Source organism: Apis laboriosa, unplaced genomic scaffold (assembly GCF_014066325.1).
Source record: "Apis laboriosa isolate Shangri-la unplaced genomic scaffold, ASM1406632v1 scaffold11_cov152, whole genome shotgun sequence".
Taxonomy (NCBI): Eukaryota; Metazoa; Arthropoda; class Insecta; order Hymenoptera; family Apidae; genus Apis; species Apis laboriosa.
The window spans coordinates 2,845,216-2,864,421 of record NW_025221020.1 but is presented as its reverse complement, the minus strand read 5'-3'; the positions used below and the strand labels follow the sequence as shown (position 1 = coordinate 2,864,421).

Genomic DNA, 19,206 nt, shown 5'->3' with positions numbered 1-19,206 from the left:
CAACGATGAAACCATCCCCAGATATTTCGCGGTTTTCATTGTAACTTCATTAATTGAAAAGCGTGTTTTAACGATGCTGTTATTGTCGTTAGACGCGAATAAAGATAATGGACGGCAGACGAGAAAGAAGAGCTGCATTATCGATTTACCTTCTCCCCTTTTTCTTTACGACCACTCTTTACGTTCTAAGCCTTTGATCTGATGCACCATAGGCATTACACATTAGGCGTAATTAATGAAAATAATAATGAAAAAGAAGGACTCAAAGATAAACTTCCCCCCCTCCGTGTGTCTAGTTTGAATAACGATTCGCAATTAGAGGATGAACCACTACTTCCGGTAAAGATTTAACGGAAATCGTTCGCAAGATCGAAGAACAATCGTCACGAAATTTTTCGAGAATCACGAAATAGCGAAATTTCTCGCGTTTTCGTGATTCGAAAAATGCTCCGCGCTATGTAAATTAATCCAGCCAACGAAACATCACGTTTGAATAATCGTGATGAGAAACAAAAACGCGAGCGAATCGACCTGGATATAGGCTCGAGTGTGAAATATTATTCTCTTCTCTATATAAATGGCTAATGAAATAGTTGATTGAAAAAGGACGGAACGTGTGGTTCCAACTTAACGGTTAACTTCCCTCTCTCGAATAAGACGTTGCTTAATATGAGCGAGCACGAAAGTTCCCGATAACGTTGAGAAAAAAAAAAAAAAAAAAAAAAAAAAAAAAAACTCGAAGAAAGCAGAAAATACACAATTATCGTTGCATCGAAACGGCAATGATCAAGTCGAGAAAGTCCTTCGACGAAGTAGCGGTCGCGAACTCGCTACTTTCAGATAATAAAAAATCAGTGTTATCTCACCGGCTTATCAACGCGAGTAACGAATCGACCGGCAAACAAACAGTCGTGACGTTAAATCATCGTGATTACGTGTAAGTTGGTCGACGATCGAACACCCGTGCACCCTATTTCGATGCTCTACAACACTTCTGTACGTTTCTTCTTCTTTTTTTTTTTTTTTTTTTTTTTCCCCACCTTCCTCCATTTGTTCTTTTCCATCGCCGATAGAACAGGAAGCAACAGGTTCGATATCCACGGCGTAAACCGCGCCGACACAAATATATATATATATATATACACATATATACATATACATATTTTTTGAAAAAGGTTTGATTTGGTTCACGACGCGCGTCACGATATCCAGAATGTAGGACAGGAGAGGCAGAGCTAATTTCGAAAATATTAAATCAGAGCGGCCAGTTGCCAAGCAATCGGCGCGGGACGGTCAGACGATCGACCGTGGTCGTAGTAGACATAGGTTTAGACGTAGGTGTGAATGTAGGTCAGGGTACCAGCACGTGCGGCCGGCCCATTCGCGAGCAAAAGAATACACGTTACAAATGGGAAGTTCGCTCACGAGAGCCATTCTCGCCCACCCCCCTCCCCTTTCCCCAGCTTCGCATGCCCCTCCTCCCTCTTTTCCATAATACGATATCTCCAAGATTTTCGCGGTTACGCCCGCCTCGAAACCTTGGGCGAGATTCACTTCGGAGAGACCTCATCCTCGACAGCACTTGGATTACAAAACTAATCCCTTCCTTTTGGGAGGGATCGATAATACCGACGGTGGTGGAAGGATGCAATTTGGTTCGACGTTTTCATCGTAGACGCGCTTGTTTCTCCAAGAGGTATTATCGTGCGTTCGAATCTACTCCAAAATCTGTTAATTATCGCGTTCGATTAGAGTGGCGCGGCGTATCCAGCAGCGTTTACGGAGATACGGAGGATTTAGTCAGCCGCTAAATAATTGGTGCAACCGCTAATAAATCGTGCAACATTTTCTATGAGAAGAGAAAGAGAGAGAGTGATGATATTGAAATATAAAATAACCGCGATAAGCTCGAGAGCAGAGTCTACGTGGGATAAAACCATTTGGAGAAATTACGAGTTAAATTTAATCGTTGGCGAATAATTAAAAAAGATTGAAGGGGGATTAAAAGATATCGATTAGTGGTATCAGCTAAACGGATAAAACCTTATTAGAATATTGGTTTATCTATAAATTTGTTGAATATTTTTTTTCCCCCTATGTTTCCCATTTAAAGATGTTTAAAAGTTATTAGAAAAAAAAAAAAAAAATTTGAAACTGTTACGATATACTTAAATATCAGGCGCCGCTGTAATCTAAACGCTACGTTCAATTATTTAAATAAAATTACCAATCTAAATCTTTTTAACGAGTAATCTGCTTCCGTCAACTCTTTCCTCGTATAATCTACCAAGCTTAATTTAAGTATCTCGATTCTCATAATTGGCAATCTTCCCGCGGAAAACTCGATACGAATTTTTCTTCTTTCCCTCTTCTTCTTCTTCTTCTTCTTCTTCTTTTTTTTTCGTTTACATTTTGAATTTTGCACCAATAATCCTCGGCCATGTAGGTCACGAGAACAATTGTAAATCATAAAGTGCAACGTCGTAGACAGAATTTGAAATTAACGATTCGAAGGAGGAAACGATAGCGAACCAAGGCGTTGCCTCGATAATTCAGATCGCTCGGGTCATTAGCCTTAATTATTTATCGCCCCCTCTTTTAGACAACGTTATTCGATTCGAATAAAATTAATAATGAATCGAGATACCGTTCTCTGATTCAACTGTACTAGTGTTAACGACACAACATACGGAACATAGAGAAGGAATCGATCGATCGGTAATATTTGTCGCTTAAATTTCGCGAAACAACTTGTAGGTTACATAGCATTATATTCTTTAAATAGAATATCCACGTTACAAACGTTACGTTTGAACGTGGATAATGATCGATCTGCCTCTTTCGAACTTTCCAACGATTTAATTTTTCATGAATTCCAATTGAAAAGCGAGAACCGTGATTATCCTCGATTTTCTCTGCTCGCAATGCGGAATACTTTGCCTTTTGAGAGATTGAAATTGAATCGACAAGAGCGTCGAATTCGACGTTCGATTTGATTGGCATGCGAACGAAACACCTTGTTTGGTAACCTTGGAACGTGTTACGTGAATCAAATTTCGAAAGGATCTCGACGAGAGGTCCTTCTTCAACGTTGTAACGACTCGGGGGAAGAAACGGATCCGTTGGTATTTTCTTCCGTCTCTCAACAATTGCCTCAGCACCGTACCAAGGTAGGTAGTACTGGCTGGCCATTCGAATGATTAAATTTCATTCCAGCGATGTGAATCGGTTTCGTTTACGAGCCGACGACTTCTTGCGCAAGACGTTCAAATTTTTCAATTTTTCAAAATAATTACAACGGTATTTAACCATGTTGATGATCGAGTTCCACGGAAATTAAGCTCATCACCCCTTTATAAGGCGTTTCACTTCGTTAAAATATCCACGAATTTAAGCGTTGCCTTTTCTCAGATCCCCTTTAATTATGTTTGCGATGGAATGACGCTAATTAAATGCAGATTGATAAAGCGATGGGTATTCGAATAGCAGGATAAGATCCAATTAGGGAGGAGTCCGCAGGTTCAATTATACGCGAATCTACGAGAAACAACTTCTATTCGTTTAACGTTTATAATATTATAATACAATCTAATATATTAAATTACAACAGAGAATAATTGTACAAATAATCGCCTTTTCTAATACATCTCTACGTGAAACGTTTATACTTTTATAGTTTAAAATTAAATGGAGCTTAATGCTCATTTTGGACGAATGTTAAAATAAAAAAAAACTTCTTTAGCGATGAATTGTCAAAAGGAGGAAAATATCGGAAAATCTTCAGGAAAACGAGTTATACGAATTATACTTGGTATTTTTCCTTGGTCGACAAAACGTAGAGCAATTGGCACGAGAAATATCTTTCTCGTGTTGACATTTTGATCTCGAATGTGCACCACCGAGTCTCTTTCTCGGGATAAAATTTCATTAGAAAAACTAGCTCTTATATCGAGGTTAGGTTCGTTAAACGTGGCTCTAGAAACGTAGTATTTTACAGAAACGTAAACGCCCCATCGTTTTTACTTTTTCGCGTGTAAAGAAGAAAAAAAGGAAGGAGGGAACAAAGGGAGCGGTAAAAGACACGGGGAGTTTTAGTTTATGTTTCCTTTGAAATAGATAATGATAGTAATTAACGAATAAGAGGGAACGAGAGAGAAAAAAAAATTGTGTAAAGTTTGTCCTGTACACCTTTGATAAATTTCCATGAAGATTAAGTTCCTAAGTGGGGAGGACAACTTGCGTCGTCACTTTTTAATTGACCCTATTCGTGTATACAATGAAAAAATAGAGGGGGAAAAAAAAAAAAAAAAAGAAATTTGTTTTATAGAAGATAGAACGTAGATGCGAAAAACAAAATAGATTTTTAGAATTTTAACGAGATACAAAAGATCAAACTCTCGCTTTACTCGAAAGTGAGGAAAAAGCCGAGTCCGATTTTAACGACTGAACGATAAAGCGAAAGTAAAAGCAGAGAAAACGAAGGATTTTCAGGATGAAGAATTAACAAAAGAGAAAGTATATTGTAATTATTCGATGGATTCCCAACTATCGTTATAATTAAAAAACGGCCAATCAAGATAACCTCATTTTTTAAACACTTTTTCATTTCCTCTATCTTCTCCCCTCTAATAAAAAGAGAACGGAACCGAATGAACTGAAATGGATCATGCGCCAGAGTCGGCGCATTATGATTCTCTAACAGGGATTTCCAATGAAGATATCTTATACTGCGAGGAAATTGAAACCGATGAAGAAAATTCTGACACAGCTGTCGAGGCGTTTGATCTTGTAACAAGAGAAAACGCAGAAAGAAGAGAGAGAGAGAGAGAGAGACGAAACAGCGTGAAAAGCGTCGAAGCTGAAATGCCGCCAGCTAGAAAGAAAATGTCCGCAAACAACGAGATGACCGAAGAAAAACAGAAATTCGTCTAGTAACTAGTAAAAATTAGAGCTTCAAAAACGAGATCGTGGATACAATAGTATTATTGACTTTATATTGTAACCGTGCTCTACTCGTTTTTCTGATTAAATTCTTGATGACAGATCTTCAAGGATCGATATAAATAGATTTTACATCGAAGTGGAAAAGTATAAGACGAAGTAAGGAGCGAAGTAAATGATTATTGCAATTCTGAAGTGAATCCACGGAAATCGATAACATTCGATGCGAGAACGAATGGAAACGAAACATCGTTTACTTATTTTAATTTTATTAGATACACAGAGGGGGGAAAAAAAAATGTAATAATACCAAAGGGGGTCGGTTTGATCGTCGAGTCATCGACGGCTCCCTCGGAATCTACCACGTATTTCATTTCCACGACATTAATCGAAGGTCACGAGTTGCAAGGAACAGGCCTGTATCAACGAAAGGTAAAGTTTACATCGCGTACACCGGTTTGTATATTCTCGTCCCGCATTAAGTATCAGCTGGATAGTGTAAACTATTCGCGATACCTCATGTACAGGGTGTTCCAGTCGCTCGATCACCAGGGCCAGCTGTGTTCATAACACTACCGTGCATTTCTTTTTCCCGATTCCATTGTTCGATGACGCGTGCCACGACGTATGCTACGATCGTACGTTTGTACATAGATTATTATTTTTTAAGCTCCCTTCACCCGTGTAAATCGTACTCGAATCAATACGCGAATTAGAGGTTATAAAAGAAGCATGAACAGCGAACAAAATAAAAGGAGAAAATTGCAGAATTGCAGTGAACAGAATTTCGAAGGTATTCGAATAATCTTCAAAAATATAACGGTAAATTCATCAACAATTCTACCCGTAATTGCAAAGTCGTAAAATATAACCGTTTTCTTGAAACGAAATTTAAAATTCTCGCTTCTCATTTGTAACAAAAAAATTTATATATCTGTTTTGAATACCGAGTATGCAAAACTGCGTGTATACTTATGCTCGGAAACTGTACGAACGTTTCTCCCCCCGTTGAAATTTATCGGTGAAACCAGGAAGTACGAATAGTCCATTTACGCGATGATAAAGTCTGGAACAACAAGGTATCGGTGTCACGACATCGCAATCAACGAAAAGAAACACGGTACTGGAGCACCCTGTATACGAGGCAGTTTGCAACTTGGAAAGCCAGAATTTCTGTGCGTGCGTGTTCACGTTTAGAAGCCGAGGCCGACTTCGGCTAAAGAGGCCATCGACGAAGACCTCGGTATTATGTGCACACATGTGTTCGTGCGTGTGCAAAAAGCGATTCGCCTGTTGACGAAGCGAACAGAATGGGCCTCAACGAAACAACGAACGAAACCGGCAGGCGCTTTGTTCTTTTAAACTTTTCCCTCAAAAATTCCTACTGAATCGAGCTGCGACGAACATATATGTTCCCATCCCGCGTTATATAATACGATATCGGTTTTCGAAATACATGCAATTTTTAGGGATAAATAAGAAGAGGATCGAGAATAGATTACGCGTGGTAAGAAGATCAAAGTAACTTAAAAAAGGCGCGAATGATTAAATTTTCCGTTGGAACATGGTTTCTTCTTATTTACTTAGGCTGAATCTATTTTATTTAAGTTCGACAAGCGACAAGGCGAACGTTGTAAGACTATGAATTAATGAAACGCATACCATAGAGCGGGAGAAGAATGGAAGAAGTGAATACAAAGAACGCAAAGATGCCTCTACTATTACAACCCAATAATAGCAAACGGTCGGTTTGTAGTTTCGCGACTCGGAATACGAAAATATTTCAAATCAAGTGGTATTTTTAGACCGTGGCTAGCTTCTGCATATACGCACAGGTGCATCGGGTGATTGCAACAAAAATCAGGAGGAAATCGCTTCCCGTGACTCAGAGGAACGTTAAAAATATCGCGAATCTATTTTCTTTTCTCCCTCCTTCCTGTTTTCTCTTCGGAAGATCGTTTTATAATTTAAAAAAAAAAAAAAAAAAGAAAAAAGAAAACACGATCGAAGAATTGCGTTAGACGTTTATTCAAAAAACTCGTTCCGTAATACTGTAAGTACTTGTGAGAATCGAGTGAACAAGTCCACGAGTACATAGAAAGGGAAAAAGATTCTTGTCGAACCTGACCTCTGGCAAACGCCATCAAGAGAAAAGATATTCCGTTTACGTGTTTCTTTATTGACAAAGAACAAAGGTTATGGTTAATTCGAGGATAATGTTACACGTACGTTTTTTTTTTTTATTTTTCCTTTTTTGCAATATTAATCCATACGTCATTTCAAAAAATAGATAAGGAAAAAAAGTAACGCAAAAAAAAAAGAAAAAAAAAAAAGAACGTTAAATGAGACGCGCTGTTAACATGCCATTACAGCGCCCTCTTTGCTTGCCAACTGATCCCCGAAGACTTCCGGTTGCGGGAAACCGACGTCACCGATGTCACCGATGTGGTATGAGGGTTTCAAAATGGCGTCAAGATAACGATCGTCTCATGATCGTATCATCTTGTGAATTATTCTGTACATAATTCTATGAAATATATAAATCAATGTTTAATCATCGATAGCCGGTACAAAGATATTTTTTTTTTTATAAACAACAAAAGGGTCACGATAAATCGAAAGAACAAATGGAAAAATAGTGTAGCGAGAAGAGGAAATGAATATGTTTTTTCATGTCCTTTTTTTTCCTTTTCCTTTTTTTTTTTTTTTTTAACGTTTGAAGCATGATAGTCCCGTTAATCAGAGCTCAACGCACGAACGACCTAGTTTTTTTTTTCTCCATGATCAAACGTTTTACCACGATGCTCGACTAGTTTAAACAATAGAAGGAATATCAAACTCGTCTGGCGGACACAGATAACCGAACTCGAACGCGGCCCTGCCCGATATATACGTACGAGAGGACACAGCGATCCTAATTTTCCAGAACGGTGAATACTCGAGTTTAATAGTTTTGCTATATTCGCAGCGAGCAACACGAAGGGATCCACTTTTTTAATTGGAAAAGTTTGACACACGATCGTCTAGCAGAACTATAATATACTACGATACTTTCCTCCGTTTCTCGAGCGTTCTGTTTCTTCGCAACGCACACCTTCTCCACGAAACGCATTCCCATCACGTTCCGCCACTTGCTTCTCGGGATGATTACGGATGTAATCGTTTCTGTAACGTTATGTATTTGCAACGACCTCTGCACAATAAATCCACCGACGACAAGCGTTCTCCCCCGATTATGTCATAAAGCAGAAGACTCCGGTGTGCCAAGTGGTTTGCGCTAATAGCTACGATTCTTGGAATGTATTTAAACGTAATGGACTAGACTCGAATGACAAGCGGTTACCTCTAAAAAAAAAAATATTTGTGCCTTCCGGTTGGTGTTTATATAATTTCGTAGAATTAGGAAATAATCGTTAGAAACGATTTTGATATTTCTTTTCCAATCAACAACGAAAGGAAAACGAATAAACGATTCCAACGTGTATTTCGTTTTAAATTATCGACACAAAAAAATCTTTGAAAATCGGTTTTTTTCTTTTCCATTTCATCGAGAGAAATAAAAAGAATCTCGACAACGCTTTGAAATTTTTAAACACTTCGAAAATATCGAATAACTGTTTTGGCGAATTAATCGTGAAAATAAACGCAAGCTTCGGAAAACAAGGTTGGGAACAAATCTATCTGCGCGTAGAAACACAAGCAGATCCACGTTGAGAAGAGCATTCCACGTTATCTCACGGTACAGCCGCGTTCAACGGACAAATGGTACGGCTCGAAGAGTAACATTTTCCTGCGGAAACAACCCCGACAAAACCGCGGAATCTCTGCCAATACTCGTGGCCAGGCATAAATCATTGTCAGTGGCATAAGCCGATGGAGGGGCACGAGTTAACATCGGCGGAACGAAGCGCGATGAGCAAAAGGGAAACAACCGATCGCTGCGCGATTTACCGCATAGCTTCTGACCGCCACACACACACGGTTTGCTCACGCCGCTTTTCGTTTCACACGTGCTCGATAATATGCAACCAAGATTTTTCGAAGAAAATGTGGAAGACAGCTGCTGAAGGAAAACGAGAATATCGTATCGATGCCTGGTCAATGTCGAACGCGAAACTTTTCCTATCCGTCCTTCCCCCATCGTCGAAACGCATCTTTCTAATATCTCTATCAGTAACATCCTGTTTTTTGTTTTTTTTTTCTTTTTTAATCGAAGAAAGAACAACAACGATCGATCAATTTTAAATATCCGATAATCTGCGCTCTAATCTCTTATCTCTTCGATTTTATGCTGTATCATATCTGTTTTCGACATTGGCATTGTAATTTGCGCATTATGCATAGCAGGATGGAAATACAATTGTGTCGAAAATTACTTGCACAGAATATGTACGAAATCTTTCGTAACGATTAAAGAAACGTCATGATTAAATAAACTCACAATTCGTATAATCGTATAATCGTATAATCGCCTAGACAACGAACGATTCATTTGTTTGTATCGAAACTGTTTCTTTTATGATTGGCAAAAAAAAAAAAAAAACGCAGAAGGAAAAAAAAAAAAAGAAAAAAGAAAAGGGAATGTTCGAATACGGAAGAATCGTTCGGGCGAGAGAAATAAATCAAAGAACATCGCATTTATCGACTGTGGCGAACGATAAAGTAAGTACATTCGATGAAATACAAATAAGATCGATGAGAATTGTTTTGATGCTTCGAAAAGGGAAGTTAATTAACAAAGTTCATACGCAAACGTCGCTGTTCCAGCCTCGACGCCAATTACCAACTTGAATCCCCGAACAATAAAACCGAGAAAATACGTAAGCCATGAAATATACCAGACCAGACAGAATAAATATGAACACGTTTGAAGAGCATGAAAACGTTAATCCACTAGGCTAGCAGACCAAATATGGCGTAACCGATCGTTTTTAAAATCCGCCTTGGAATAACCACTTGATAAACACGAATTCCTTCTGTTTTTTTTCCAACCAGATTTAATACACCGCGAAGAAGAAGAGCAAATAACACGGCGAAACGCAATAACATCGAGTCGTTCGTTGAACTTTAAAATCAGACGACGAAACCGCGGAAATTCCAATTTATTTTCCTTCGATAATGCGATCGCAATCTCTCCGTTCCTTTCATCTTATCGTATAACGAGCATCGCGCACGGATCGCCCGATCATCGATCGCAATTCGGTATATACTTTACTCGCTCCTTCAGACTCGAACGTTTCCCCTCCATCCCCTCCCTTCCGTCCCAGCGCAGGGACATCCCGAACGATGAAGAGGCAATTAACGAGAGGCGAACAGGTAGACGACGGAGCCGAGACGGAGGAGCACGAGCACGCGTGTGACACCGTTAATTCTCCGCGTGGGTCAAGTCCGAGCGGTAGCCGAAGAAGTGGCCGTCTAAAAATATGTATCGCGTTTCCGTTGCCGAGTTGGCAAAGAACGTGTAGCCAGCCCACACTAGGGGTAAGGGGAGAGAAGGGAGAGACGGAAAAGAGAGACAGGCGAGGCAAAAGAGACAGGCAAACAGGCAGGCAGGCAGGCAGCGACGAGGCGGCGTTAAAAGGACGTTACACGGTGTGCGGCTAGTCTAGCCGGATCCGGGGCCGAGTTCATTTCACTTTGCAGTCATCAGGTTCTCCTGAGTCACTCGAGCCAGCGAGTCGGCCAGCCAGACAGGTTGCTACCTGCCCTCCAACGTACGTTTCACGCGGCCGTGTGCGTGCGATACGAGACTGCGAACGAGCGTGCATTTCCCTCGACGGCACGGCCGCACCGACGGAATTCACCGACAGGCCATGCCGCTCCATCCATCGCCAACTGGAAAATTGCGACCGTGATGTACAACGACGAGATGCATCTCGCACGCCACGCTCCGTCTCCGCCCGAGACGCCATAAGGGAAATTGAGAGAGTCAGCTGGATAGCCGATGTGAATCAGCTGACCGAAAACTTAACGCGTTGTACACGCTAGGAAAGTGGATCGGTCCGCTCTTCGGAATCATCTCTCGCTCGAGAGAGATTTAATCCAACGCTAGAGCTATAGATGAATTTCAAGGAGAGACGAGTTTTCTTTGGCTTCCCTCTGTTTATTTTCGAGGCAAATGCTTATCTCGATCCGCCAACTTTGGAGAAGTTGCGTAATTACGGCAATGCGAAAATACCAAGTAACTTCAAGTATAAAGAAGGGTAAGGTAAAATTGTGGTAGGAAGAGAGAGAGAAAGGGGGAGACGGGAAAAAGAGATTGGAATTCCATCGCGAATAATAAAATTGAACGAGTTTCGAGTACGAAACGGCAATCGAGACACGACGGATCGGCAGCACAAACGCTGCCCCCTCGAAGGGGGATCGATCAATTTTTCAAAAACGTGACCGTGGGAACGTTATAGCAGACACGATCGACCCCCTCAGGTACCGGCCGGAAGGTTTTATGTACACCGTTCTCTAGCCTACGGTTTGGAATTTCGTACTTCCTGTCCCCGGACGAGCACCAAAGTTCCGGCCAAATAAAGGACAACCGGCTTATCCAACGAGGCACGAGAAGCCTATTCGAAACCGTTCTGTACCGTACCGACTCCCGTTCGACCGGTTTTACATCGACGGTTTCGAGAACGAAAGAAAAATGAACGTCGTAACGTATAATTAATTAATTATTAATTGTAACGCGATAAGCGTCAACAATGAACGGCTAAATTAATCCGATGCGAGTTGCGAATGTGTAACGGGGCTCGTTCGACTTTCGAGTAGAATTTCGAAAGTTATACACCGTGACCATCGGAGGCTTTACACCGTAATGACGTCAGAGCATCAGCTGATCGAGTTTTCCAGCGGCGGTGTATTATAGGGACGGAAAAGAGACAAGAAAGTTCCGTCGTTGGGTCGTACCCATCTGCGAGTTCAGAGGTGGAGGAGGGGGGGTCGCTACGAACGCCTGTTACGACATGTAACACGAGCACGTGCGCACCGCAAATAACTGCGCTATAGCTGCCCGTTTCTCGGCCACCGAAAGCGGAAATCAATTCAAAAGTCGGCTTAAAAAGAACCACATGGCGCCTCGAAAAAGTAGTAAACACCACTTCCTATTGTAAACGAGCCGACCTTCTCCGCTGAGAGCTAATAAACGTTCATCGATAACAGGAGAGAGAGAGAGAGAAAAAAAAAACAAGAATTTATTAACCAGCCCACTCGCTCATTTTCTCGTTGACGTTCTTCTTCCCGATGTATAACCAATGTAAACTGGCTGCTAACTAAAAATCGTCGTGCGAGAGCAGCGGTCGATCAGAGATTTTTTTCCCCCATGCATCGCGCTGTCTTGGATCGATAAACGCCATCCTCCACGCGAGTTATTCCGCGCGAACAGTCCACTGAACGTTGTCACGATATAGAAGCCGATGCGACAGAATATACCATCCATCGCGGAAGATAGCTCAAGGCGGTGTGCACGAGTTCTCGAGAACACAAGCGCAAGCCAGTTTCGAAGGCAACGTTGCTTCTGGATCGCTGGAAAGCAATTTACCGAGGTGTATTACGATACTACGCCTCTTGGCCCGAACTCTTGGCAATACGAGAAACGTCAGGGAGCGTACAATGACCGCATCATCGTAGACCGATCGGTCGGTCTCTCGCTAAATGCATTTACAGCCTGTCCACGGCGACGAGCCACCAACGAACTGATAAACTGATAACCGTGTGCGAGACAGAGAGAAAGGAAGGAGAATGACGCCACGTGGCTTGATTTTCTAAGATCGTTCCTAATTGTTTTCGCATTCTGAACCGAGTGAAAATGCGATTCGATGACCGATCCAATTTGACGATAAAATGAAAATGGAGTGTCGAGAATTTTTTTTTAATCGTTGGAAAATCAATTCACGTAAATTGTTGATGGGATGATTGAATTTCAACGATAGAAGCGTTTGCAACTGATAAAACAAACTCGAGTTTCGTTCTTCCGTGATAGATACGCGCGCGCGCGCGCACGCGTTCGAAGAAGATGAAAAATTGAAAATCAAATGATTATAGATGAAAAAATTATTAAGTTGATAGAAGAATAAAGAAGACATTGCGATAGAGATACGATGATAGAAAAAAGGAAACGATGAAACGAAATCAATGATCTGATTAATTTATCTGCGAATCTAAAACACCAGGCTGAGGGTAGGATTATCGTGAGAAATGGAGAGTGAACGATTGCAACGGTTACTCGATAAAATTGAAAACAAATCCCGACGTTGGCTAATCCATTGTTCAATCGAATCGCATTTCCATCGATTTCAAGAAAAATCGTCTAATAAATGAATAAATAAACGAATGTTTCGCGCAAAGTGACTGGCTAACGTTTCTCTAAACGAACAGATATTCTTTCTATTTTTTTTTTTTTCTCGACCTCAAACTTATCTTCGATAAAGGAATATATGAATACAATTTTCCATAAACGCGCGTTTTACCTTCAATTAACCGTATCAGTCAACTACAACGAAATAAAATAATCTAAATTGCGAAAAAAACGGTGAAATCGAAAATTGTCCGGCGAGCGAGTACAGTTAAGAGCGTCAAGAGGATCAATGCGATCCCTCTGTGCGTTCATTGGTGAAATGAACAAATTTTTAGTTTCGTCAAACAAATTTTAACAACGATGTGATAATCACAGCGGCAAATCTTTTATAGTCACGCGATTGCGCCGTGCTTATTAGCTAACTTTATTCCTACTGTAATGAAACGGGCAACGAACTAATCTTTCAAGAATACCCATTGGTTCGATGCATCAATGGAAGTCGGAGCATGCAACGTTGAATTCAAAATACGAATCTGCAATTAGTATTAATGGAATAGCGGACAAACTGATGGCGTGTATCTCTGGTATGATATGGCATATCCATTGCATTAAAGTAATGAACAATATCGTTGACTGTCTTTCGATTTAAATGCGATCGATCGATGTTAAAAAAAAATCTATTAAGTTCTACACGTCTCTTTTTTTAGACTATTTATTAAAAAAAAAAAAAAAAAAAAAAAAACAAGCATCAAAATCTGAATTTAGAAAGTTTATAAATCGAACGATTGTTAGATGATGGAACGATTATCACAGACGTTCGACGACGACATCGATGGAAAAGGAACACTTCACACTTGGATGATTTAGTCGGACAACCAATGTTCGCGAACAATAACGACGATATTAATGTAGTACCTTTATCGCTACCTATGAAATCACTCGAATGTAAAGCGACGCCGACTCCAGACGGTTAACCCGATCGATGCAATCGACGATTTTACGATACCGCAAAATATCTCGATATACCCACCCACGATTCAACCGTTCAAACCGTTTGAACGAAAAAAAGCTTTTCAATCGACCAACAAACTACTCGAAGATATTCCGCCAATGAGCGTGAATATTCACCCCACGAGGACGATGATACTTTCCTCGGGGCATTATTAGGGTCACAGTTTGAATCCGCGCAGGACTATAAATTATGGAAGTCCTAAATCACGGATTATTTATATCAGCCACTTGGCCCGTGCACAAATCGATATGAAGTTTTGTCGGTAGGAGGGAGACGAATTGGAATCCAACCTAGCAAAAAAAAAAAAAAAAAAAAAAAAGACGAAAAACAGGGGAACAAGGTTGCGATACGTTCGGCAAAGTGCAGCCATTGAACGAGAACGTAATCACGCGACAAACGCTTTAATATTAAGAATGAGTCATACGCCTTCGACGAACATCGTTCTAAATGCAACCAAACCAGCCTGGTATATGTATGCTAGCGCTAACTTATCAAGAGATAATGTCGCTAAATCGTTACTAGTGCCGTTATAGTCGCTCATAAATTACCATCGCATCTCGTAATTGCACGGAGATATATTACCAACTTCGATTAATAACAATCACGATTTCTTTTTTCGACTAATCGTTATCTTTAAATATTTCGTTAATTAATGGCTCGTGAATCCAAATTCTTGTAGATTTCTTATATAATTCTTTTATTTGAATAATTCAATTAATGTTTAATCTTGAATCATAATTCGTTTTTATGAGTTTCCGCTTGCAACGAGCATAAAAAATTACACGGAATAAATGAAAAGTCCTATTTTCGTATCTTTTTTCGTCGATAGATGACACTACTGTTACAAAGACCATAATATATAATTTATGGATTATTTACGACGATAAATAAATATACTTTTTCAAAATGTTTCAAAGAATGTATCCGTGTATAACTGAATTTATATTGTTCTACAGCCAACTGTAGTTTAATATATTCACACTGCCAACTGATCAATAGAAATTTAAATAACGCCAGCGAAACGCACATTGATTTTTCAAAGGGTTGAACGAGTGAAAACCGGAATCCTCGAACAGTAATAACCACAATAAGAGACTATGCAAGCGTCGTGTACAAGGCCGAGGGACTTTAAGGAACCGCCGAGGCAGAAGAACTAAATGGGGATTCACACGTGGCTGATCTTTCAGGGATGAATCACGAGAAGAGGCTAAATTTTTCAACCTCCAATATATTTTCGCATCGTACTCCCAGTATATGTAAGAGAAATATATCTGGAAATTAAGTTTTTTTTAAAAGAAGGATTAACAAAAAAACTCATGGATCGCAACGAGTCTCCGTAAAAAAATAAATATATTCGAGTATGTGGATCAAATCTGCTAATTCATCAAATTGACAAAGGAACATTTGCATTATACATTTCTGTGCGCGATGTCATCAGCTCACGAATGCAGATTTCGATCATTTCATGTGAATATTTAGTTCAATTACATTTTGTATACGAAATTTTCCACATATGCTCTATTTCTTTTTCTCACAAACAATAAAATTCGATCGCTGTGATTTTTCAAAGAATTTTCTTATGTGAATGATTCGTGATGAGAAATCGTCATGAAATTGCTACGGTTATAAAAGTGATTAAAAAAAAAAAATCTCAATTTAAAAGATAAACAATCTTTAAAATGTATCGCGCGAAAGTCGAACAGTAAAATGTTAATTTCATATATATATTCGATGAACTGTACGCGATACGTCGATAAAGTTAGCACGAGGGTCCATTCGCAGCTGGGCAATAATTCAACAGATAACGCGTAAACATAACTAATATAATATAGAGAAGACATTTGTATTTGTTTGAACGCTGAGTGATTTCCGAAAAACAATAGGGAAAGAATCACGGAAGTCGCCTTTTGTCTACGTCCCCTAAACGCGTAATATCTTGTTTGAAGCTCCGAGAAGCACTTTGACTAAGACATAAACTCTATACTTTTGTAATATTTAACTCTATACTTTTGTATAACTCTTTTGTAATATTTAAATAGTTGATACTATTTAAGATAGTCTAAGTATGAATTTTGTGTATTTTGTAATATTCTTTTTTGGAAACAAGCTTTCAAAAAAAGCTTCATTCTTATCATAAAATTGATCGGATGATCGTATCGAAAAGAGATTTAATATATTATATATCTAATATAATATTTATAAATATAATCTAATCTAATATATAATCTATAGATTACATGTAATAATATTATAAGAACGAAAAAAGAATGTTATCGTTTCGAAAATTTGTCCAAAACAAAATTTGAAAAATATAAAAAAAAAGAAATAGTAAATTTTTGGATGATGAATCACTATTACAACTATTGCTTACCATGATCCTTCAAGATTTCAACACTAATCCCTAAACTTCGATAATTCTAGTTTCCATTGAAGGTAGGTTAGAGGTTTACCTAATTCGGTCTCTTTGAGGACGAGCCTTTGTGCCATCCAAGCCAGAGTGTTTCCATTACAGCGAAGAATATTCGATTAACACGAATTAATAGAATTCGTGGAAAATAAATTTTTTTGTCTTCTTTATTTTTTTCAGTGAGAACACGCAATTCATATATATACGAACGACACTAACCACAAGAATCTTACATCTATCTATCATACCGCGATGCAACGTGAGAGCCAATGGTAGCTCTCACCAATGTGAACGAACAAAAGATAGCAAAAAAAAAAATTTATACAAGATGTTGGTGGGAACTGCAAACATTGACACATAATCGGTCATAGCATGCTTACATATAAAAACATTTGTACCTGGTAAAATCCAATGTTTATTGAGAGAGTTCATTTAATCTTAATCACGTGGAAGAACAAACAATTCGATGCATTAATTATTTATCTTCAATAATATCCTATATTATTAATAATATATATTTAATTTGTAACAATAAAATCCAATTATTTTGGAATTCGTGAACGAATACGTAATAAAATCTGCTGAGAAGATGATGGCTGGTATAAACATCTCTGTATTCGGTGCACTCCCTCTTAGCATAGATAAAAGATATAAATTTATCACGGTAGAATTACGTCACGCGTAAGACCCGAACTTCGACGATAACTGAAACGCTTAAATTCAACGTCATTGTTCTTAATTTACGCGATGGTCATCCCTATAGTTGATTTTTTCGACAAGATAAATCATCATAATAAGATAAATGACAAAAGATATATTGTAAATAATACTATGAAATGAAAAGGATAAAAAACTTTGCAAATGAAATTAAATAAGATCAGTTAAATTCTATTTAAGATCGATCGAAATGAAATATTCAAAGTTTTATTCGTTCCCGCAACGTAAACACTTTTGAAAAGGTTAGAAAGAATTTTCTGATTATGAACGATAACACATGGGATGGCTCCATTTTGTTTAATATATATCATAGAAAAAAAACTATTTGATATGCAAATATCACCATGGCTAGAGATATTTTTAGAAGAAAGATATAAATGAAAAAAATATAATGATGATGATCGTATTCAAGATCGTATTCGGAATAAAAGTATATATATATATTGAGAGATTAAAAAAATAAATATAAAGAAAGAATGCTTATTGCAAAAAAAAGATAAAGAAAAAAAAAAAATAAACTTACCAAGTCGAAGTTCTCCAAAGTTGCCAGAGCCAATTTTCTTGCCAACACGGAAGTTCGGACCGACCATGAGTACATTAGAGGAGGAGGTGACACTGTACCTGGAGGAATACGCGTTGAATCTGGTAGCATTACCGCTACCACGAGAGATCCTCTTGGTCGTTTCCTGTTCGCGTTCAGAGCTACGCGCGAGCTGTAGCTGTGTATCTCTACCGTCTCTTTTCTGCATGGTGCGAGTGTCCTCTGTCGTGGCAGAATAATCCGCGACAGTCTGTTTAACGTGACAGAAAGGATCGATTGTATGATAAAAAATTGCCAATGTTAGTCCCGGATCGAATTAATGATGTAAACGATGCACGGAGTTTAATTGGGGATCGATCCCCATTCTTGACATATTTTCTTCTTTGGTCTTCCCTTGGATGGCCGCCGATGAAAAATAATACTCTAGCGGCTTCCTGGGAGAATACACATATGCACGCACACACACGCACACACCGTAACACGGCGAGTCGCAGGTGTCACGGTTTGTCGGTCGATGCCTTCAGGGGATCAATCCCCATGCTATCCTAACCTCGAAATGAATTTTGGGAAATGTTTACACTTAAAAATGTAATGAAGAGAGCAGATGAGAACACGCGCGAAACACACACAGCTCTATCTCTCTCTTTTTCCCTTCTTCTATCTCTTTTTAAGGGGCTAGTAATTATCACAGACGGGAGAGAGTGTTCGTCGTGTCGAGGACCCTGGACGATTCCATACCAATTTCGACCTGCCTCTTTCACCCGGCCGGCCGGGAGGAATAGTCAACGATAGATATCGCGTTTCAGTCAATACGGCGTGCATCGCCGTGACTGTTCTGTCGCACGGGAATACACTCGGAAACCTCCTCCATTACAAACGGCCCCGCCGCGTGCGATCGTGATCGTACTCAATCGTGCCCCGATAGTGCCGCGGCCTCACCACCACAGACTCGATTCTGCGGTTAGATTTGGGAGCGCCGCCGAAGCGGCTCTGAACTCTTTCCAGTGACACGCACACTAGCACATGCACTTTGCGAGCTTCGTATGTTCTTTCTTGTTGAAGGAAAATCCGCAATCGTGTCACCAGTATGCCCGATCGGCTATTATATGCCCACACACAAGCCCGTATTAACTGTAGTTCCTTCGCAGTCTTCACTTTCCAAGTCTTCCCAAATTTTTATTTCGAAAACTGATTATACAAATATGATTATCTTTAGATATACCGTTTAATGATTGCACACACGATATTTGAAAGACTTGTCGAACGCGGACAAACGATCGCGGACAAGCTTACGCTCCTGT

At 39.4% G+C, this 19,206-nt stretch overlaps 1 protein-coding gene across 8 annotated transcripts in view; it reads right to left on the bottom strand.

The window, feature by feature from the left end:
- LOC122720073 (casein kinase I) overlaps positions 1-19,191 on the bottom strand; it is a 47,722-nt gene extending 28,531 nt beyond the window's left edge. For all 8 annotated transcript variants that reach the window (XM_043946547.1, XM_043946528.1, XM_043946537.1 and 5 more), the window contains exon 1: positions 17,888-19,191. In XM_043946547.1, coding sequence (XP_043802482.1) covers positions 17,888-18,113 — 226 coding nt within the window. In that variant the 5' untranslated portion in view covers positions 18,114-19,191. The remainder of the gene's footprint in view (positions 1-17,887) is intronic.
- Between the last annotated feature and the right edge of the window lie 15 nt (positions 19,192-19,206).